This window comes from Podarcis tiliguerta, assembly GCF_965153285.1.
Source record: "Podarcis tiliguerta genome assembly, chromosome: 1".
Taxonomy (NCBI): domain Eukaryota; kingdom Metazoa; phylum Chordata; class Lepidosauria; order Squamata; family Lacertidae; genus Podarcis; species Podarcis tiliguerta.
This window is the reverse complement of record NC_139534.1, coordinates 63,565,733-63,590,337: the sequence shown is the minus strand read 5'-3', so window position 1 is coordinate 63,590,337 and position 24,605 is coordinate 63,565,733. Positions and strand designations below refer to the sequence as shown.

At 44.0% G+C, this 24,605-nt stretch overlaps 1 protein-coding gene across 1 annotated transcript in view; it reads right to left on the bottom strand.

Annotated features, from left to right (window-relative positions):
- Positions 1-24,605, bottom strand: part of SLC67A1 (solute carrier family 67 member 1) — a 69,938-nt gene that overhangs the window by 17,371 nt on the left and 27,962 nt on the right. Inside the window, exons 6-8 of the mRNA XM_083425203.1 lie at positions 19,551-19,666; positions 17,886-17,996; positions 13,945-14,045 (exon numbers count right to left, since the gene is read on the bottom strand). Of these exons, the coding sequence (XP_083281329.1) occupies positions 13,945-14,045; positions 17,886-17,996; positions 19,551-19,666 (328 nt within the window). The remainder of the gene's footprint in view (positions 1-13,944; positions 14,046-17,885; positions 17,997-19,550; positions 19,667-24,605) is intronic.

Below are 24,605 nucleotides of genomic sequence, written 5' to 3'. Positions count from 1 at the left end.
CGTCAGCTCAGCTTTACTTCCCTTACTGCAAATTTGTGGAGGTGTGTTTGAAGGATCTTAGGCATCCAGCTCGCCTCCACTTTTCAATCTTCCATATTGATAAGTGTTTCTGTCCCACACAGCACACAGGGGGCTGCCTGGACCTCTTCTCCCCCACCCCATCTGGCCCCACTGTGCTTGCCTTTGAAATATAACCTTCTTTGAAGTTGTGTGTGAACAGAAGGCTCAGTTTACCTTAACAGGAATCTGCTCTGTCATCAATACACAAAAGAGGAAGGAAATAGTTTGCAAGTGACATAACAAGAGCCGCCCATGGCTATGTACACAAGCTGCAGGTGAAACAACTCTGTCTTTGTCCTCTTTCAAAGACAGATAAGCGTCTGAACTGGCAGTGGAAATATTTAATTGGAAACTCCCAGCAAATATAGCCAAACAGTAAAATCTGTCTTTCTTCTCTTCATGCGCCATTAACAATGGTTACCGCGCCACATTTCCAGCTGATCTTTTCAGATCTGAAAGGAGAAAAATACACAGTGGAGATAAAATTTAATCTCCTTTTGGGATAGAAGTCAGAAGTCAGCCTTGGGAGGTGCCTTCGATACAAATATTAATACATAATATTCTATCAGCTCTCTCTCTCTCTCTCTCTCTCTCTCTCTCTCTCTCTCTCTCACACACACACACACACACACACACACCTCATAAAAGATATTCATAGAAACTTGAAAGGCATGCAATAGCCTGTTATGTTGGAGAGGTTTCTGATGAATACGGAACTCAAAGAACTGAAGTAACCAGCTTTCAGCTTCAGCTCCTTCTACTAGTATTTAAAAACATCAGCAGAATTTGTGCAGTGTTAATCCACAAAGCACAGCTAGGAAACCAGAACACTTGGAGAAGGTTGGGCTCTTGCCCTCAGGCCCCTAACCCTCTCAGGGTATAAGCAGTTGGCACTGCTCTGTGAAAACCCAATGGCCAAGTGTGGCAAGCAAGATCATCCATCTGGTTTCGAATCTGTCTGTAAAGAACCCAGTGGCAGTTGTGGCCCATTGGGATTGGTAGGGTAGACAGAAGAGAGGCCAATGGTACATAGAATCAGAGCCAGAGCCAATCACAGGCAGAGCCACAGGAGCCAGGGCCAAGGGGTCTTCGCCCTCCCAATGGAATATTTGAGGGGGGACTCCCCAAAAGTTGATGGGCATTGCCATTCAAATGGTGTGTGTGCACTGCATCATGTGACTAATTATGCAGGGCAGGGCTTACCTGGCCCCCATATTTTATTCAGGTTGGCACCCCTGGGCAGAGCCAACTACTTCTCGTTTTGTCTCCAACCTATGTTATACATTTACAGCATTGCCATACCACTTTAAACAGTGAAACCTTCCCCCAGTGAATCATGGGAAGTATATTTTGTTAAGGTTGCTGAGACTTGCTTGGAGATCCCTCTTCTACTGACAGGGGTTCATTCCCAGATTTCCCTGAAAAGAAGGATTGACTGAGAACTGTAGCTCTGTGAGGGGAACAGAGGACTCCTAACAACTCTCAGCACCCTTAACAAACTACACTTCCCAGGATTCTTTGGGGGAAGCCGTGGCTGTTTAAAGTGGTATGATACTCTTTTAAATGTATAGTGCAGGTGGGGGCTGAAATTAAGGAAGAGGAAGCTGACGGTCAGGGTTACCTCCCCCACCCCCTATAGAATGTTTGTAAGTAATAAGATAGGTAGGTTAAGCATAGACTGAAAATTGTGGGGCAGTGCCCCATTTGCCTTTCTAGACCAACCTTTCACTCAAAGAGCAGCTTGACAAGAGAGCTCTTTCATGACATACAAGAGCAGATCGCTACAACCAAGGACAACCATGAACAAGTCTCAAATGTGGCTTTACAAATAGCACTTTTCTTTTTTTAGTGTTAAGAGACTAAAAATAATCTGAAGGGTGTTGACATGCACACACACGTGTGTGTATACAGCAAGGTTTCTTGTCCTAGCCAGATCAAAACCCTGCCCTAGCAAGATCGTGGAAAGAACAAACACAGCTGTTCGCTCTGATTTCACTGATGACTTTTAGGATGTCGATATCCTGCCACTAGAAAACAGATTGCCAGTCTACATTGCCTGCACATCCACCATGGTATGAGCTGACAAATGGCAGGGTGCTTTTGTCACAAGAACTTAGAGATGACTCTTTAGAACCACTGGAGGGGTCCTTATATGTGAAGCCCCTGCTGAGTGTAGGAGATCCAGTGTTCTCAATAGATGTCTGCCCAGTCTCTGCTTGAAGACTCCAGCAAGGAAGAGCCCAGGTAGTTGGTGCTGTTGCTGAATTGCTCATACAATACAGTTAAGAAGAATATTCTCCTGATACTCAACCAATATCTACCCTGCCCTGTTACCTCAAGCCCATTAGTTCTATTCTTGCTCTCTGAGGCAGCAAAGAACAAGTGTTTGCTCTTTGGGGCCACAAACTCACCATGAGATAGCTGGTAGCATTAGGGACACTCAATAAGGTGGGCACTAACATGCCCACATGTCTAAATGAAAATGCAGAAGAGCAAACTTTCCCCAATGGCAGGACATTATGGATGACTGGCTCTGCCCTAAGGGAAGGGACCATAGTCCAGTGCTAGAGCATCTAGGCAGGGCTGGAAGAGAGGCCTGCCTGAAATCTTAGAGAGCCACTGCTAGCCTGTGACGACCACACTGAGATAAATCGCTTGACATACGACAGCTTCCTATGTTCACGCATTTACAGCTGCCCTGTGATGATTTTTTAACTGGGTGCCAAATAGCAAATTGCTTTCTCTATCCGCTCTTGACAACTTCACTTCCCTCATAGGTTTGCGGGCAGCAGATGCGGCAGCACAGGAGAAGGTATTCTCTGTGGCAGCCCCTAAGCTGCAGAATTCCCTCCACACAGCCTGGCACTTCCATTATGTAGTTTCTGTCACGTGCTGAAGATGCGATTCTTTGGCCTGGCCTTAGGCACCTGAGACATATATTTTTAAGACCCACTCTATTCTTGTGACTGTAACTGGAAACTATTTTTAATATTGCATTTTCAAATTGCTGCAACTTTCCTAGGGACCTTAGGGAGAAGGGCTGGTAAGAAACGGAAACAGCCACCACAACAGTTTACACACCTAGTTAAAGCTTGAGCTCACCAGTGCTTTTCCTGGGAATGGATTTCCATGTCCCCTGGAATATGTCAAGTCCCAATAACGTGTGACTGAGCTGAACACATTTCTTGCACTCTTCAAGAGTGATCAGCGGTGGCCTCAAAGTGCCTAGGATTAAGGGGGAAACGGCACCCATGTCAGAAACCTTGAGGTGTGGGGCCTCTTTTCCTTAAGGAAACACTAACCAGCTTCTGAAACCTCCTTATCCTGTAACACAAGGCACTAGTTTCAGCTTCAGTGGCCAGCTGAAGATACAACTGCTTAGGTAACATCCATGAAATGGCTACGCCAACTCTACACAGCTCCACATGCCTGCAAGGGCTATGACCCAGATGGTTTACATGCTTGCAAATAAAAACTTTCTGAACTCCAACAACATCTATTATAGGGTGAAAAGCTTTCTGAGCTCCAACAACACCTCTATTATACAGCTACACTGGCTTCCAGTGCATTTCTGGGACAAAGTAGTTTCAACCATTGGACCTGGCCTGTTTATTGGACCACCTGCATCTCTGCCATCCTGCCCACACAATGAGGTCTCAATAGGAGGCCTTCCTCTTGTGTCCACCCCTTGGGTCTGTGAGGTGGGTGGCCATCAGAGAGAGAGTTTTCGTCATGGTGCTCCCACAACTTTTGAACTCCCTCCCAGCTATATTTGCAGCTGGTCTTTACACTTAAGGGTTTTTTTAGAAAGTATTAAAGACCTATTCGTTTCAATTGGCCTTCTCTTGGGGAATTTTCTGGATTGCGGCTGTAGTGGATTATGTTACAGAGAATCCGAATGGGTTTTATTCTTTTTTATATCATATTGATTTTCCACCATTACAATTTTTTTCTCTCCACTATAAGCTGCTTTGGATGGCCTTTGCCTGGAAAGAAAAAGCATAGCCTTTTTTCTTTTTTCTTTAATGAGTGCATGGAGGTCACACAGCAGCCACAGTGCTTGATGGTTTTGCTCCTTCAGCTTGGAATTAAGTTTGATGCTCAGATGAAAAAGCAGAGAGACTTAATGAGAGTGCACACACTGCACCTTCCTTCCTCTCTGATCCATCCAGTAATAGCTTTTCCCCTCCAGATGTTTTGCTGGAAGCCAGAGCTCTATGGCGAGAAAACAGACGATTGGCTCATATTTAATTAAGCCTCTGGGCCAAATCTCAGTTTTCATTTCATCCAATTGTGGATTCAAAATAAAAGCTTAGCACCGTCTGAGGTTTTAGAGGCCCTAGCTTTCCCAAAGGTTCAAATTGCATCCAGGTGCTGGGATAGGGAGGGTAGGGAATAGTCGTGATTATTTTTGTCCCCTTTCTTTTTACAAAGGCTGGATAGATATTTCTTTCAGCACAGGGGAGGGGGAGCTCATGGTCTCCAAAGAAGTTGAAACTGTGGAGCACTGTGGGTTGTGCTCTTATTCATTAAAATGCAGCTAATGATCACTCCTGCATTGATACAATGTCATAGGAGAGCACACAGCTCTGAAAATTAAAATAATAATAATAATAATTTTGGTAGGGGAAAATGCCGTCAAAACAGCAATGAATGAATGCTATATTGGAAAACTCTTGAATTTCCCTTAGGTACAGAAATATTGCCATGGGAAATGCCTTGGACATATATTTTTTTAATGGAAAGGCATTGCATACATGTATCAAATAAATAACAAATTTCTGTACTCAGAAAATTCAGGGTGTATCTGCTTATACTGTACTTATATTGCAGTCTTAAAGCTTATCCATACTTTACCTTTCCTCTGCTCTTTCCAGGCAATGAGCCACACTTTAAAGCTGTGTCTGAGCGCCCCCTTTTTTGAGCTGGAGTTTCCCCACAAAAACCTGCTCTTTAAAGCCAAATCGGAGCAAATGTCACTATGCGGAAAATCCGAATTGACGTTTGTTCCAATTGAGTGCTAAAGAGTGGGTAAGTGTGACTAAGCCCATATACTGGCTTAAGAAACATCCCCTTTCTATAGGAATACTAGGGTCACCAACTTTTTTTGGGCCAGAATTTTTAGGAAACACCATTGATGCTAGTCACAAAATGGCTGTCATGGGGATAACACAAAATGATTTCTGTGGGAGCACAACGTATAAAATGGCTGCTGCATCTGAAAGAGCAGAAAAAGATGCAGGGCCACAAAGAGACAGGAACCCACCAATGGGAAAAAGGCATCTACATCAGAGCCTGCATCACGCCCACTCACAGTGAGAAGCTCTTTGTACCTCTTCTCTGTTCAGAACAGAAGGAAGTGTGGGTGTCTACTCTCGGCATCCAGTGAAATGTTTAAGGGGGCTTGCTCAATGTAGGGGAGCCTGAGTCAGTGCAAGAGGATATGACCAAGAGCAAACCATTTCAAATACATTGCTGAAATTTGAGAGGATATCTAATGATGAGACCTTTCTTGGATGCCATAGAAAATACTGGTGGGCACTACATGGCCCTCATGGTAGACTCCTGCATCAGGCAATATCAGACAAAGAATGCACAGCAAACTCATCGAACTACATTTCAGTGTTTCCCTTGGGGAAATCAGGGCCAGAGACAGTGTTTGGGGGCATAGAGCTCTACAGAGGGACTCCTCCTGTGCCAGTGTCCTTCAGTGGGCTCATCTAACATAGACTCTTCCGATCCACATTTTAATTCTCCACCAAACTCTAGAGTGATGCTATATTGGGAACATTGTGAGAAAATAAAATGGAGTCTGCTTAGTTGCTGAGGGCGGGGTGTGTTTGTAAAGGGAGCCACAGCAAGCATTGCCTGAGGATGCTGTGCAATGCATAAATCCCACGCAAGTGGGATATATCCTCAATATCCATGCATCATAAGCAAAAAACCAGAAACCAGTACTATTTACAGCACATAAAGGTGATTGTGCAGGTAGATTCCCAGCATGGAATTATTTCATCAAAGTTTATCAATGAATGAGCAACATCATCTAAAGAGGGGCATATGAATTGGATATGGCACACGTCTGAGTGATTTAAAGAGGGGCCTGTGTGACCTAAGTGTTCTTGATATCACAGATAGTAGGGTTTTGTCTAAGGGCCAAACTAGACCTGATGTTTAATATATCTTTGTCTTTCAAAAGAAAAATGCAAATAGAATCAGCTTCTTTTTCTGAGGGCAGGGGATGATAATTCTCAGGATTGTAGATGTGGAGGGGGAAATTAATCCATTCCCCACTCCTGCTGAACTCCAGAAGAATATTTTTTCCTCCTAAGTGGTTGCCAACAGGGAATTTCCCCAAATGCAAGCTGCACCTGTATGGGAGGGATTTTCCTCTGGATCACAGAAGAGTTAAATCCTCCCTTCCTGCTAATTTTATTTGCAGCTTTAAAAACATGCACATAAAAGGCAAATACAGTGTCATGTCTAGCTGAGCCCTAAGGAGACTTCTACTCATTGATCTGGAAGATGCCTTTTAAATACACTGTACATCATATGGCTAATCTATTTCTGTAAAATCAAGGTCTCTTGGGAGGCAGAGGGGGGACTTCAACCCTATTTTATTACTTATTCTTCTTTTGGTGTAGGGAGCTTCCTGCTGGATGTATACTGGCACAGCTCCAAATAATTACACATCAATGATGGCTGAACGTTTTCCTTATTAGATTCTGCTTCTGGATTCCTTCCATGAGACTGCCTACGCCACTGTCATTTATTGGTATGCCTTGAGCAATTCCAACTTTGGTCATGTTCTATATTCTGAATGTCAGCTTCAAGTCAGAACACTTTTAAGAATTATCCTTTTAAAGGAAAACAATGTGCTCCACAAGTCTCTTATTGTACTTCTTTAATCTTATTCATGGCCCTAAATCTTGTCTCCTCTCGCCCCTTCATCGTTTTTCACCTGGTGATCAAGCCCCAGAAGCCTCGCCAAATATTGTATGAAAAAGAAGAAGAAAAGGAAACACTCATGGATGAGAACAAAGATAGAAAGGTTATCCAAATAACAGAAATGAAAAGAAAATGTTGGTCCACTAAAAAGGCCAAGAGCCAGATGTAATCTTGAGCAACTAGACTCGCATAACTACTGGGGACACTAGACAAATTTGCACCAAAAGTTACTTCTCACTATTTCATTAGGGCTTGGACGCGTTATCACAATGTGGGTGTTAATGTGCATCCAGATCAGCAATGCACAAAGACATTGACACTGGCAGCATAAAACAGCAGTGGTTTGAGATATGGACTTTAGGTCTACGCCAATGCAAAGAAGTTTCTTTATTACAGACCAGGTGATACAGCCTGATCTGAGGCTAGCTTCATCAACTCTATTTACACATGAGCATAAGAATTTACCATTTCAGGACCCACTAATCTTCTTCATGTCTTCTGCAGCTAGAAATATATTGACACAATTATGGAAAACAGCTACTAAATTAACTCTGGAGGCATGATGGGATAAGACTATGGGACATAGCTCTTGCGGAGAAAGTAATGAAGCATCTTGGAGCACTAAGGAACCCAAAGACCAAAGATGATTCTGAAACTGTACGGTACATGTTTATTCGGTACCCCTGGGAAGGACAACGATTGTCCCATCGTCACCAGCTACTCACAGCTCACCCTGGGACATAGAAGATGCTTCACATATAATCAACTCTGCACTATTGTACAAACCTGCTTAATGTTTGACTTAATCATTTACATTGTATATGCATGGAATTTATTTTGGGGGGTGTTATATGGGGATTGTTTAAGTACTTCCATAAGAATAAAGTTGAAAAAAGAAAAGAATAAAGAATGCATTGAGCTCAGGTGTAGAGCATGCTCTTTGCACGCAGGAGGTCACAGGTTTAATCCCTGGTACTTCCAGCCACAGCTTCTTGTTTGACAACCAGTGACAACACCCCCAAATTAGGTGGATCAACAGTCCGACATGGGATAAGGGATTTTCCTATTTCCCTAAGATTGTGCTGCTGTATGAATCCTTCATGGAGGATAAGGCTAGCAGGGGCTACCAGCTATGATGACTATGTTCTACATCTGCAGTTTGAGACAGTGCAGTGCTGAACACCCATCACTGGGAACTGCAGGTGGGGAGAGTGCTGTTGTGTTCAGGTTCTTGTGAGCTTTCCCAGAGCATCTGTCAAGCCACCTTGAGAACACGATGCTGGACTTGGTCTCCTTTGGCCTGATCCAGCAGGCTCTTATGTTCTCATGAACCGAGAGAGAGAAATAATAGAAACCTTAGCCTCCTTCTGGTTGGGGTGTTGTACATTTATTATCCAAATCCTGGCTGACACCCTGGCCTATGGACTTGATTTTGCATTTACTGTCATTTAATTAGAACTGGGAGGAGTCCAGGAAAGTGAGTGACATATGATTAAGTCTTGTGTTGCAAGCTAGTCCAGGGAGAAAGGTGGCTGTACTTTTGCTGGATATTCTTATGTACACGAATGTAGATGAGTTACACACTTAAGAATGTACATGGATGCAGAAGAGCTTCCCACACTAAGCGGTAGAGACTGGCAGGGCTGTGCGGATAGGGCTGCATTGCTTTTCTGCCTGCCCCACACTGCACATCGCTGCAAGATGCCAAGAGGGAGCAGCAGGGAGTTGGGCACTTTATGGCTGCCATGTCAGAAGGGTTGGATTGGCTCTGCTGCTGTGCCTACACCATGCTGAGCTCCCCACCGCCCTCACCATCTCAGTAACAGGTGACATAGGGCATTGGAAACTCAGAACAGTGCAGCCCCACTGGCTGCTACAGGCATTATGCATAGGCAGCACAGACTTCTCCCCACACATGTGAAGTTTCTGCAATTCTCTGGCACAAAGAATCTCAGCATCTATTTTTTATTTTAAGTTTCCAGCCCTTATAGTTGCAGAACTATTTCGGGAAGATGTAATGCCATGTCACATGCACACACCCTGACTTGGGCCCCAGGTTATGGGTGCCCAGCATATGTGACATAACATCATGACATCACATTGCAACATGACATCATGATGTCATGTGCCCCACGGCCTCAGAACCTGACTTCCAGTGGCACCAGAAGTCAGGTTCTGAGGTCTTGCAAGGCCTCGGACAGCATCTCTGAGGTCTCACAAGGTCTTGGATGTGACTTCCGGTGCAGAAGTTGTGTCAGGGGGGCCTGTGGTGAGGGTGCTGAGCACCCACAACAAAAAATTGTGGGTGCTCAGGGCCCCCTAGAGATGGTGCCCCTGCACATATACTGTATATATGAAGAGATTTCAGTGGTTGTCTCGAGTTCTTGCTGCCTCACCTCATTTGTGTCCAACAGGAACACAGAACATAGGAAGCTGCCTTGTATTGAGTCAGACCATTGGTTCATCTAGCCAAGCATTGTCTATGCAGACTGGCAGCAGCTTTCTGGAATTTTAGGCAGGAGGTGCCAGACATTGAACTTAGGACCTTCGGCCTTCAAAGCAGGAGTTAAACCACCAAATAATGCTTCCCCCAAATATTGGCTTCATCATAAAAAAAGAAATAGTAGAATAAAGTGTTTGTCACCTCTCCTTTGGCATTCGCCAGGGCTGGGGAAATGATATGAAAATTATGTTATAATTGCATGTAACCATGTATGGAAATAACTGGCAGCTCTCCAGTTTCTATTTCTGATGTGGTTCCCAGTCATGAACAAATCACCCACCACTGAAGCCAAGTTGTTTCCTCAGCATGTGTACATAATAAGTGTGGCAATGCAAGATCTTGATCGACATAATTTGCCCACAGTTCCTTCCTTTAGGAAACGGCGAACCTCTTTCAAGTCCGAAGGGGCTGCTCATAAAAACTAAACGCTGGCAAACACATTAAAACACATGCTTTGAATAGACAAACAAGCTTCTCATGACCATAAAATCAGAATGGCGGTAGAGTGAAGGGGCAATGTTCTTAGGTGGGAAGGAAGATGAAAAGAGAAGAAATGAGTTAAAATTCTTGAGTGCGGGGCACATCTGATCTGCAGATCAGCCATCCCCGCTTTAGAAGATCACTTATTTTATGAACAGCAGCAAAAAAACAAAAAACAAACATTTGATGCATTGAAGAGGCACTGGCTCTGGATTGGGGAATTTTCTTCTGCAGGAGCATAACCCGTTCCCCCCACCCGCCCGATCCGCACCCCTCCCAATCTTGTTCTTAATGTGGAATGTATGCTATGAGTACACATAAACAAATGGTCTTCTCTTCCCACTACAGCAGATGCCTCACTGTTTCTGAAACACAATGGGTGTGTGTCTGTTTGAGTTTTCATATAACCAAGCCATTCTTTTCTGAATGTACACACAAACACACAGGGAGATTTAAAGCAAACAGGATACTGATAGAACTGCCTCCTTCCTTTCAGTGATAAGATCAGCCACTTTCCCATCCTGAAGCTTAAAAAGAAAGTAATTCACGCATTTGTGTATTTCAAAGAGGTTTCTCCTGTGAGGCCTGCTATCTTTCAATCGAAGCAAAACTGTGGAACTGACATTTCCTGGACAACAAAATAAAAGGCATACACGATGGGATTTAATGAATGAGTCCCGTCAGCAGAAGCCCTGTACAAAGATGTCTGCTTGAGCAATGGGGTTCTCCCCTTTCTCTCCCCCATATCCCCCCTGTACCCCTGAATTTGGCTTCAGGAGAAACCCAGAAGCACTGAAAGGGCAAAGGAGAGGGGGGTGAGGAAAAATCTTCCACTGGTGGAATGAGCAGAGGAGCATGATGTTGAATTCCTTCCAAAATCACATGCATTGCTATATAGTCCATAAACAATCAGAGCTGTACATGTTTACGGGCATCCCCACATGCATCCAGTCGGCCACTGTGGGAACAGAATACTGATCTAGGATAGGTCAGGCATGGGGAACCTTCAGCACACAACCCAAATGACTCCTGGCAGAGCTCTTCATTTGGCTTGCAAGGCCATTTGGCCCCAGCCAAGCTGACCTGTCACTCAACATCAGATGTGGGGCAAGTAAGTGAATGTTGCAAAGGAACAATTCAGAGCCTTAAAGTGCCCTCCTGATGGTTGCTCTGCAATGGGAGTGACATCTGGTGCTGTTTAAATTTAGTGCCAAATACAAGTCCTGCTATTTTGGAATAAATCCGCTCTGCTATGCAGCTCTCACTTGGGAGTTTCCATGTGCAACCAATTTCAGTGGGTTTGCATTTGGCACAGAATTTAAAGAGCACCAAATGCAAGCCCCACTGCAAAGGCACAACCAGCAGTGCACAGCTTCAGAGTGATCATTTGCAACAGAGCTGGCTTTCGGTAATATTTAAATTCAGTGCTCCAAGAAAGGCCTGCTTTTGTCTGGAGGGTTTGGATCCACCTGATGTCATATAATGACAGGTGATCACAGGAAGGTGAACCCACCCACCTGTCAAAATCACAGGGGGTTGGCCTAGATGACCTTTGGGGCACCTTCCAAAACTACAACTCCATGATTCTATGAAAAAGTGGCTCATAGAGGGGTGGGGCGCTTACTGATCCGGTCCACTAGATAGAAGTGGTCCCCCCACCCCCAAGATCAACCTTTGCTCTTTTATTTCTTTTTCTTCTTTCCATTGAAATGAAAATTACATTGTGCTTATGTTCATAATTTATATGATGGAGAATGTCTTAAAGTCTACTAATTAGCACTCTATTATTTTAATTAGCTGTCTATAAAATCTGCTAAACAGCAACCATCCAATTATAGTCAGATGAAATTCACTGACTTGTTAACTTCCATAAAACCTCAACACAATGGAGAAGAAAATGGAGCTATATAATCCAAAGCCAAAAAGGGCTGTTTCCTGTAAATGAATTCAGCAGAAATGACAATTATCACAGCGTCTGCATCAGATACCTTTAGACAGTTTTACATACAGACTTGGCTTGAAGGCTGATCTGATAAACCTCATGACTCTTTTCATAAGCCGTGTGTCTTATGCCCTTTTAAAATGTGGGGTTTTTTTTGGAGGGGTGTTATTGGGTTGTTGTTTTTATTTTTATTATATAGTTTGTGGTTTTATATTTCGATTTTATTCTGTGAACTGCCCTGAGACCTCCAGGTATTGGGTGGCATATAAATTCAACAACAATAACAATAATAAAAGTCACACAATAAAAATATTATAATTCAGCCTAAAAAGAAGCAAACTTTCTAGCACTCATGGGCTCAGTCCCAGAGAGCAATACTTTAGACATGCCTGAGGATTTGCATGTATTACAGAAGGATATTTTACCTTTTTCTGGGAACAGCGAACACCCATGAAATATCACAAACCTTCAAATATCACAAAAGTATTTGAAAGCCGCCTTGCTTTCCCATGTGATGTGGGAGGCTGCCGTTGAAGAAACACAAGTCCAAAGCCTATTTGGGCAACTGCCTCTTGGGATTCATTCTACCAAACATTTTATGTTAGAAATGTGCCATGAATATTCAGAACGCACAACTACCATCAACATCCCCCACCAACATATTGCAAAGAGAGTACACAGAGAGGATTGTATTGGAGAACAAAATCTTTGGGGGGGAAACAGAGAGGTGACCAATAGGCCTAACAAGCCCTTTTCAGGCATTCTCCCCTCAGGGGACAACAATTGCCCAAGAGGAAGGGTGGTGTCACACTTGCTGCCCCTACTCTCATAGAATCATAGAGTTGGAATAGACCACAAGGGCCATCGAGTCCAACCCCCTGCCAAGCAGGAAACACCATCAGAGCACTCCTGACATATGGGTGTCAAGCCTCTGCTTAAAGACTTCCAAAGAAGGAGACTCCACCACACTTGTTGGCAGCAAATTCCACTGTCGAACAGCTCTTACTGTCAGGAAGTTCTTCCTAATGTTTAGGTGGAATCTTCTTTCTTGTAGTTTGGATCCATTGCTCCGTGTCCGCTTCTCTGGAGCAGCAGAAAACAACCTTTCTTCCTCCTCTATGTGACATCCTTTTATATATTTGAACATGGCTATCATATCACCCCTTAACCTCCTCTTCTCCAGGCTAAACATGCCCAGCTCCCTTAGCCGTTCCTCATAAGGCATCGTTTCCAGGCCTTTGACCATTTTGGTTGCCCTCCTCTGGACTCGTTCCAGTTTGTCAGTGTCCTTCTTGAACTGTGGTGCCCAGAACTAGACACAGTACTCCAGGTGAGGTCTGACCAGAGCAGAATACAGTGGCACTATTACTTCCCTTGATCTAGATGCTATACTATTGATGCAGCCCATAACTGCATTGGCTTTTTTACTCTCACCACTGTTTTCCTTCCAGCCCCTCTCACCACCATGAGGAAGAAGGTTTGAAATGGGGAGCCTGCTCCATGTGTGTAGCAGAACCCCGAAGGCTGATATACAGGTGAGGTGGCCTAGGAGAGACGGCCTGTGCTGCTGCAGCTTTCACACCACAGCGCCTAGAAATTCTCTGTTCAGTCTGGTCCTGGCCATTCCCCATATACTCTGTTTTTCTTAGCCGCAATAACATACCCATTTTTGCTTCCTCAGAAATGTCCCAGTCCAACAGTGGCACATCCCATTTCACCACCAGCCACCCCACCACCTCCACTGGAGAAGTGGCACCAGTGGTGGGCAGGGCACCCACAGAGTCCCTGCCTGCGGTGGTGGCTTCACCTTGACTAATGGGTGGGCCAGACCCAGTCAGTCCTCACCACAGTGAAAGTCCTCCCCCTGACTCATTGAGTCATCGTTATTGAAACATAGTGTATCTTCAGGCTAGAGGCACCCAAACCCCTGGCTGGACTTTCTTGAAAAGTTTCCGATAAAAGACTTTGGGAGACAAGAGATCATAGCAGCTCTCAGTGCCAACCTCCTTACCATTTGAAGGATTCCACAATATGCCATCACATACCCAGACGCCGCTGCTTCCAGACCAAAGAAATCGATAGATACGATAGAAAACATGATCAGGAACACACCTAAGGTTAAGGAAAAGACAAGCTCTTTTTAGAAGGCAGGTGGTAGTGCTCAGCACTGTTAACTAGAGATATCAAGAACTGAGCATAGGGCAGAAGCCATGTAAACTATGTATCTGTAGTGGCCTGCAAAGGTGCAGTGTTGCTGTTCTCCTGGGTCTCAAACGCAGTATGTTGCAGGTGCCTACCTGTGGGAGAAGGGGAGTGGTGAGGTGCAGAGGGCTTGGGGCTTTGCGGAGTGGCAAAGCCAATCTGAGGCTTTTGCCTTTAGGCTCCTGCACAACCCTCAAATTCCCCAGGCCTCAACCTTTCTCCTGCAGTAAGCACCAGCAACATACTGTGTGTGGAAGCCAGGAGAACATTGGTGCTTCATTTTTGCCACCACACAGGCTGCTACTATGTGCTTTATCGCCACTGAACTATACTTTTCCCCCTTAAATGCGGTATCTTTTAAAACTCAATCATTTGGCATGTCTAAAATTGCAATGCCACATACGTTTTCTTGCTCTCTTTCACCCAAAGATATCTGAAGCACAGTGTAGTGGTTGGGGTGTTGGGAAAGGACTGGGAAGGCCCAGGTTTCAAATCCCCACACAGTCACAAGTTTCACTTGTGTGACCTTGTGACACACTTCCTTAGCACAGCAACAGAGTTGTTGCAAGAACAAAATGGAGGACAGAGAACTATGTGTGCTACCTTGAGCTCCTTGCCTGAAAGGCAGGATATAGATAGATGATAGACAGATGATAGATAGATAGATGGATGATAGATAGATAATAGATGATAGATAGATGGATGATAGATAGATAATAGATGATAGATAGATAGATAGATGATATAGATAGATGATAGATAGATGATAGATAGATAGATAGATAGATAGATAATAGATGATAGATAGATGATATAGATAGATAGATGATAGATAGATGATAGATGGATAGATGGATAGATATAGATATAGATATAGATATAGATAGATAAATGATAGATATAGATAGATAGATGATAGATGATAGATGATAGATGATAGATGATAGATGATAGATAGATAGATAGATAGATAGACAGATAGATAGATATAGATAGATAGACGTGCATATATATACATGCAGTCAGTAAGTAAATGCTTATCTGCACTAAAACATATACCTCTCACTTGCAGAAAAATAAGTATCAATTTATGTTCTTCGACAGCTAACCTATGGAGTTAAGCAGTGAACACTAGATCATGGTTAAGTCTAGCACAGATGAAGTCCACATCTACATCGCATGTGCACGGTAGCCAATCCACAAGCACTTTAATGTAAGTCTTACTGTGTCCAATGGGGCTTACTCTCAGGAACGTGTGTACGGCAATGTAATGTTCAGCAGAGGCATGCTTTCCAAAGTGAGTTTGTTCGGAGAATACCATAATTAAGTGGAATGTGTTAGTGCTTTGTCAGTTTCTCAAAAGTTTTCTTGCTTTGAAAAAGAGGCTTCCATTTCTCTGCATTAGCTCTCAGGGAATGTTAAGATTTCTTTAGAACTTTGGTGGGTGTGGGATTTTGAGCTTGCCTCATCATTAAATGGTGGCCAAGGGTGTGTGTTCTTCTTTTCAGTAAGCATTTCCACAGCAATCTGCAGCCTCCCTGGGTGCAATTCCTGCTGTGAAAAACCCCACAGGAAGGTGATATCTTACCCTGACCTTTAAAGGAAGCCAGAAAGGCTGCAGAGTGCAGCCCACTAGTGAGGTGATGTGTAGGATAATCATCAGTCACCTCAGAAGTAAAGCAAGTGTGACAAACCCCTTGGGAAGATTACTGAATTTTTCACTCCCCTTTGATATTTTTCAAATGCAATTTCTTTTCTTTTCTCTAATTGACGGAGAACAGGGCAGATGGACACCCGTGGAATTGTCAGCACAGCACTAACCTGTGTACATCACAGCTTTGCTTATAATATAAATACAGGCAACACTATAATTTGGGCTCTACATATGTGTACATTACTAAAAATAATTATATGGTTGGAGCAATGAGATGAAAATAAATGAGAACATTTATCGTAAGGTTATCCCTCCAGCATTGAGGTATGAATAAGTGGATAACAGCCAAATCTCCTTAAGATGTAATCTCAGCCCTTCTCAGGGTCTCAGCAGGTTGGATCAGCAGCCGCAGAGGACAGAGATAGGCTCAGAAAAAGCACCAGAGCACTGGGCAGCCCAACCCTGTGCACCTTTATTCAGAAGAAAGTCCCACCAAGTTCAGTGGAGATTAAGGACTGCAGAGGAGTGAAGCTTAAAAAAAAGCAGTGGTGGTGCTCACAGAATTTAATTGTAAAAATTGTGGGATGTGAGATAGGATTAGACCCTGTCTCCTTCTTCTTATTCAATTATATAGATGACTTGATGAAAAAAGAACACACAAGACCTTGTTTCGTAGGTGTTGACAGCAGCAAAAATACTATACGCAAGTAAATGGAGATTACAGGTTATGCCAACTCTAAATGAATGGATTGATAAAATCTGGGAACCCATGTTAATGGCAAGATTGACGCATTATATGGGGACAAAAGAACCCATTCAGTTTAATGTGCACAGGATCAGATAGAAAAGGGAAGATACAGGACTGAGATAACAGCTGGAGCCAGAAAATTTGCCCACATGTAGCTTACAAACCCAAATTCTTTTTCGTTCAGTCTTTCAAATGTAATCTCTTCAAACAATGGCAGAGTATCTTTGGGGGGGGGGGGTGGATAGGAGCCCAATTATTCAATATTGTAAGAAAAACATTCCATGCTATACCTGCAATTTAAAGGGTGTTTTTTATTGTATTGAATTCTCAGAATTTCTCCTTTATTTAAGAAGTGACGCAATGGTATATAAAGCACAGAGATGTTGAGTTTAAGATACTGAAGTATATGTAAGTGGTACAAAAGCTGCTTGCCTAGTGGGGAGAAGCTTCAGGAATAGTTTGCTGTGAGGGGTGTCACTGACACAGTGAGGCAGGGATTACGTGTGAGCACTGGTAGAGCCAACCCAAGAAGCCCTGACCTCACCCCTCCCACTAAGCAGCAACAGGCTACTGATTTAGGTCCACCCTACTGAGCGAGTCACTACTGAAGTGGCATGCAGCATCTCTAATAGTATAAGGGTATGTTTGTGTAATTGTATAGAAGTTACAATAATGAGTTTTAAATATAGACAAAACCTGGACATTACGTTGATGGTGTGTGCTAAGGATTCCCCAGGTCCTTTTTTACACAAAAAGCTACACCTGTTGAAATTCCCACTTCTGCACAAGTATTAAAGCAGTAAGGGCCCTGGCCTCATTTTAATTTGACCACTTGCTAATGGACTCAGGTGCTGAAGGCCAGCAGGACATGGCGTGGTAGGCCAGAGGCACTTACCTGACCTCCAAGCAGGTGAGTCACTGTTGTTTAAGTGGAGTGGGAAGATCAAGAGGTTGGCTAGGTCAGTGTGGTGTAAACGTACCAGCAGAGTCAATCCAGTGCTCCTGGCAGTGTGTTTGCACCGCATCACCCTTATCTCTGCCCCACCACTCCATCTGTTACAGGTGGAGGCTAAAAAAAACAACCCCCCCAAATAATTTCTGCAGCAGTGATTCTGGTGGTAGCCCAATACACTCTTAGACTGACCACATGCTGGCTGCCACCAGGTGTAAACCGACCTAGCTCATGAGTTATACTGGAGTATGCAACACTAAGCATTATATGATTCACAACGAAAGGAATACATTTTTCTGCTGAGACAGAAACACAAAAGATGCCAATAATCCCTGAGCAACAATCATATGTGACTGGAGATCTTATTTTTTGGGGGGGAAATCTCACAGCACTCACCTGAAGGAAATCCAGAAAGTACCTTGATTAAAAAAACATCCATCACTCCTGGAAGTTTCATTAGGCGAACAGTTTCTTTGAGACTAAATACACTAGTGGACTGGGACACACCTAGGAAAATTTAAAAAGTAGGTTAAAGTCTGGGAAACCAGGTGGGCACCAGAAAGCAAGGAAGTCATATGATATCTGAGCACAATGGTTTCTTTCTTTAGGAACACTTTCTACGCTCTTCTCTCTAGCATAGGTGCATTTCCTATGGAACATGACTGCATTGAACATGCAATAGACATGCACTCCATAATTTTATCTTTGACAGTAGTATCAACCTATGCACAACTTTTCAAAAGTATGTCCCATTAATTTCATTGGTGCTAATCCCAAGAAATTCCAGTGTAAAGTATAGTAGTTATGTGCCTAGATTCTATAAGAACTTTTATCCATTACTTTCTTAAAGCTGAAGCAAGCTGCAGACAAGGGCTTAATTTCTTGAATAGCTGTTATCGCTGATTATTGTTATTTGCGTTTATTACTTGCTTTTTACAAAGGGAAACATACATTCAGGCCAAATATAAAAACTAGAATAAAATTAAAATATTAAAGCCCATCTATAACATGATAAAGAAGAGGTCTAATTCATCTCTAAAAAACAGTTAACCTTATGTTAACCTAAAGAATACATGTACTGTGAAATCTTGTATTCGCTGCTGAGAATGCTGGTTAGTATTAATAAATGTTTCATTCAATGGAACCCCTGGTTATTGTTATAATGGACCAACACAGAGGCCTGATATTGATTAACCTTACTTCCGACCCGTGTTCTTTATCAGAGATCTCTTCAATTAGCAGTCTTTACTCCCCATTCTTCCTTGAAATATGTGCATTTGCTTCTTTCTGATTGTTTCTTTTGAAGTTGCTACAGCTAGAGGCGCGAATCAGAGACAGCGTCCAGGAGAACCGAAGTCCACACAAGGGCTTTCTGCCTAGTGCCCCCACCCCCTCGAGTTCGGGGGTGATATATGTGGGCCCAGCAGGCAAGGGCAGTCCCCCCCATCTCCTGGGGGGGGCAGGGAGGCTGCATACTCCCATCACAGCCTCTTAATTACCTTGTGTGGGTCGGAGAGATGTTATTGTCGGCCATCTTCCAATGCGCCCCTAGTGGCCCCCCTGATTAACCTCACCTCCATGGCAGCCCCTAAGTTGTGGAATTCCTTCCCCACAGAGGTGTGCCTGGTACCTTTGTTATGGAGTTTCCATTGCACGCCGAAGACACACCTCTTTACTCTGCCCTTTGACTATACATATAGAGATGATATATATTTAGGAGCCACCCTGTTCTTTTGATTGCATTTGCTTTACATTGATCTCAATATTGTATTTTTAAATTGCTATAACCTGCCCTGGAACCTGCCCTGCTAAAAGACGGGTAATAATAATAATAATAATATTACTATTACTATTACTATATCAGGGAGGGTGACCAATCTGTGACCCTCCGGATGCTGTTGGACTTTGGGTCCCATTAGCCCCAGCTGGTACAGCCAATGGTCAGGGATAATGGGAGATGGAAAAGTTGCTCATGTTTGGCTTACAAACCTAAATCCTTTTTAGCTTAGTCTTTAAAGCGTAATCGGTCGTCCCAAAAGGTCAGAAATGGTAAGCACTCACTCTGGCGTGCAGCATCTCCTTTCAACTGCGGCTTTGTCTGCGCAGGGAAAAAAACGAGGACTGTCAAAGCACATGCGAGGCATCCTGTTAGTGCAACGTAGCAAGGAAAGTAGACGCTGTCAATGGAAAACAAACAAACAAAAATGGTAAAAGTAGCTATTATGAATGCCAAGCTATGGGGATAATATGGGGAATGCCAACCTATGGGGAAACCATTCATTGCCTCAGAATCTTGTATGTATAACATTCCATTATTTAAATTTTACATAATATCCTCTTAATTCAGAAGCATATATAGGCATTCAAATATAGATCCCCCCAGTCTTCCAAGCCCTGCCTTCCAAGATGAAGGGCACTTTGGGATCATCTCACCATCCCCTAATATTTTACATGATTCACAAAGCACTCTGAATTCTCCCTGCACCCCACCTGGGGGTGGGAGGTTGGAGTAGGCAAAGATGTCCTTCCAGCCAGCCCTGCTGGCCTGTGCCAACCTGCCAACAGCTGCCACTGTCACTTCACTGGTGTGGAGCTCTTGCAACCTGCAGCCACTTCTGCAGCAAAGTGGGGCTTTCTAGGGGCATGCAGTGAGTGGGGTTGAGCCAGCCTGGGATTCATTGGAGCCTCATCCGGCCCCACTGGCATCATGTGATGATGTCCACTGGCAAGCAATCTGCCTGTTCCTGCCTCTTCCACCCTGGCTGCTGCGTGCAGCAGGGCTACAGATGCAGTGCTGGCCCTGCTATACTGCAGAGCCCCATCAGGCTGTGGGGCAGGAATGGGGAGTGGCAAAAATCCCATTGAACCCTATGGGACAGACTTCTGAGTGGATATGCACAGGGTTTCTCTGTAGGCGACCAATACTTGTAGCAAACATACACCTGACTTCCTCGTAAAGGGCAGTGGCGTTGCCGATGAAAACTTCAGGAAAGAAGCAAACACACTTTTCATTTTATGTTATCCCAGTCAGCACAAAGCAAACTACGAAATGGCAAACAAGAATGATAAAGAGGAGGAAGGGAGTGGATTCTACATGGCTCGAAAGAGGCCCTGCTGCCGAAACTTAAACAAGAGGCCATGGGAAACCGTGGTCTCCTTTGTGGTGGCCTCATGTCATGTATATCAAATCATCTTATCTCCATAGAAAGATAATTGTGTTCTCTTCTGTATTCACTGAGGTTTATTACTATTCTCCTTCAAATGCAGATTAAAGCTGTATAAAACACAAAGGGCTAAGTAAGGCTGTGGGCACAATGATTGCCCACGTCTTACTGGCAATGTTTGTGTTAGTGTAACTGTGCATGGCAAGTTAGGGAACCTTTTTTTCAGTAGTGGGACGTGGTCCCTGGTTGGGGGGGGGGTAATCTCTTGGGGGTCACATGCTGGCAGGGAGGCAGAGTCCATGGTGGGCAAGGCACTCTGTCTCTCTCATTCTGTTATCACCCTTTTCTCTGTCGGCCACCCAGTTTCCTCTTAATTTCTCCTCTCCTTGCCATCCACATGAAATTGGGCGGGGGGCTGGTTCCCACCCCAGCTGCAAGGGAATTTGCCTTGGAGGTGAGAGGCAAAGTGCGGCACATTATTCACATGTATTTGCATTACAGTTCACCTTTAGGAGATTTTTAGGAGGCTCAGGTGTTTTCCCAAAACAGATGGAGGAACTGTTGAATAGAAGCAAGATGCATCATGGTGCCATTTATCGCTAAAACTCAAAAGCAGGAGTCAGGTTTCTTAGTATGTGCAACTGAAGAACTTCAAAGGGCAAAATATACATAAGCACTGCTGGAGATAGGAATTTGAACAGTCCACAGCAAATTTCTGATTATTTGAGAATAAGATCAGCCTCCTGAAAACCACCTCAAGCAAACAGAGACATTTCAACAAATTGCAATCTTCTTGGGTGGTGTCAGCCAAAGCAATTGTTATCTTAAACCACAAAATTAATCCATTTACTCAGTCACAACACTTTAAGACCTGAACAGATTTTTATCAGCTTCAGTAGCTGCTTCTGCTTGTAGGACCCATAATTGCATGGGTGGGGATGTCAACTACAATTCAAACTTTTCATTTTCATATATATATTTATATAGTATATATTTATCCCTGGGATTTCATAGAGCTGGCAATCTGAAATTATAGGGGGGGCACAACCACCCGTATCACTGAAAGGCGCTGAAAGGCTTTAAACTACCGAACTCTCAAGCAGATATAGTGAGTCCCATTTCGCCGCTTCAAGCTAACCAGGAAGTGCCACCTTGACTTGCTGCCGCTCTCCCACCACCACATACTTGCTCCTGCTGCTGCCTGCTCAGCTGCCACTACACTCCTTGCTGCAACTGCCGATGGAGAACCAGCATCACCGTCGGTGCCTATTCCGAGCAAGATGATGCCGATTTGGTGTGAGGCACAGTCTTGCCCAATATTGGTGGCGAAGCAAGCAGGGCACCCAAAGGCATGCCGCCTGAGGCAGCTGCCTCACCCTGCCTAATGGCTGGGCCAGACTGGCTTTCCTCTGAAGGATCACACATAGGCTGCAATGCTGAAAAGGTCTTCCAGGCCAACCCAGGTCTGCACGAGGGCCATTCTTCATTCCTTATCAAGCACAAGCAGATGGAGCAAGGGGAACTACATGACACTGGAACCAGATAACCCTGGGGTGGCTGGTTCCTGGTTGGGTCAGAAATCAATCCCTCTTCACAAAATACTTTAGGAACTATAAGCATGCTTAACAGCTTCTAGAATTCTTTGGAAGGGAAGCCATGACTGTTTGACATGGTTTCATGGTGCTTTCAATACAGTGGTACCTTGGGTTACATACACTTCAGGTTACATATGCTTCAGGTTACAGACTCCACTAACTAAGAAATATTACCTCAGGTTAAGAACTTTGCTTCAGGATGAGAACAGAAATCGTGCTCCAGCGGCGCGGCAGCAGCAGGAGGCCCCATTAGCTAAAGTGGTGCTTCAGCTTAAGAACAGTTTCAGGTTAAGTACAGACCTCCAGAACGAATTAAGTACATAACCTGAGGTACCACTGTATATGGTGTGAATGTGGCCTAGGACTGACTAAAATTCCCTATGGAACAGCAAAACAAAAACAAAAAACCAGCCAAATTACATTATTGGGTTATTCCCTTTTTCTGAATTTCTTTTGGGTGTTTAGTATGAGTTGGTTGGCGAGTTCCTGTCTGCACGGAAGCTTCTAACATTCCATCCACTTGATAACAAAGACAAAAATGGTCTCATGTTGACACATATTTTGCTGTGTATATTCAGGGAAAGTTAATATTGACAGCTTTTCAGAGCTTCCCAAGTCACCTGGACCAGCTTTCATACCACTGGCAGATTCCATTCTCCTTCAGCTGTGCAGGGAAACCAACCATGATAACAGATTACTGTGTTTGCAGTCTTGTGATGATTATTCTAGGGATTATGTAGGTAAAGATAAAAAAGCTTTAAGTGCAACAGAACTGCTTAGAGGCATACCAGGGACTCACATTATTTCTGAAAACTTGGCATGCCACAGCCTCATGGTCCTCTTCCCATATGTGTGTGCATGGCACACAGAGACTGTGGTCTATTCATGATGGTATTGGGACAGTCACATGCTATTCTGCTTTCAATGCTGTTGGTTCCTGCAAAAGTATTGGGGCAGTCACACTGCTTCATTTCCAATCTCTGCATACAGTGGTACCTCGGGTTAAGTACTTAATTCGTTCCGGAGGTCCGTTCTTAACCTGAAACTGTTCTTAACCTGAAGCACCACTTTAGCTAATGGGGTCTCCTGCTGTCACCGCGCCGCCGGAGCCCAATTTCTGTTCTCATCCTGAAGCAAAGTTCTTAACCTGAAGCACTATTTCTGGGTTAGCGGAGTCTGTAACCTGAAGCGTATGTAACCTGAAGCGTATTTAACCTGAGGTACCACTGTATATTGTACCTTTCTGTTGAAATCCTGTAACTTTTTATACCACAAATGTCCTGGGTTTGTGCCCTTTTTTGTCCTACTTCTGATGCGCTATAGCCCCTCTGGACATCTGAGAGAGATTAAATATTTTGATTCTGATGGTTTACTCTAGGCAAGAGGGTTTGCAGCTTGAGAGACAGTGATGCCTGTCTCTCTATGCCATAGTTCTCTCAAAAACTACAAGTTCCAGAGTTCCTTAGTTTCTGCTGGCATTTTCTATGCAAAGGTGGAAGAAGGTATCAGGGTATGGAGATCAACTAGGGGACCACCACCCTAATAAACAGGGACCTTGAGATCCCAGGGACAACATGGGGCAGTGTTTCTGTTGGGATATACAGGACCCAGAAATATATGTTGACTAAATGAGGGATGGCTTTAAGGGCCATGCATGTCTCCTCAGATGTAAGCCCTACAGAGTTCAAGGGGGTTTCCTCCCACATAATTGTGTATAGCCTTGGTAGTGAGATGTTGTGGGCTACACCTCCCATAAACTCCAGCCACTTGTCAATAGGCAGGGATGGTGGGAGCTGCAGTTCAAAACATCTGGAGTAGGACTGCTGCTTAAGCTTGTCAAATTTCCAAAACTGCAGGAGGAGTCACTCCGTTTCTGCCTCTAGCAACAGGCCTCAACCCACTTGAGTCTAGATTTGCAGCCTGCCTCCCCAATTGCCTGTTAATCTGCTGGAATGTTGTGTGTTTAGGGGCACTGTCTGCTTATGGCTAAATGTCTTCCTGTTTATGTATCCCTTGGGTGAAATCCTGCCTCACAATACAGACGGACATCTTTGAAGCCCTCTCCAAGGATAAACTGTGTTGTCTGAGTCACAAGCGTTTATACGTAAAACTGGACATGGTGTGTAAAGGCTTCAACCAAGGAAAGGGTTGACTGGAATGGAAGTACCTTGAAGGAGGCACGTACAATTCAACAGTCTGCCATAAACATTTATACTGCAGAATTGGTTTTGCACTCTGCAGCTATTCATGGTTTATCACCTGTCAGGGACAACACTATTTAATGTTTCCTTGGTGAATCTCAAACCAACCCAAACACAGAAATGGTAGCTGCATTTGTATAGTAATCACTGTAGAGA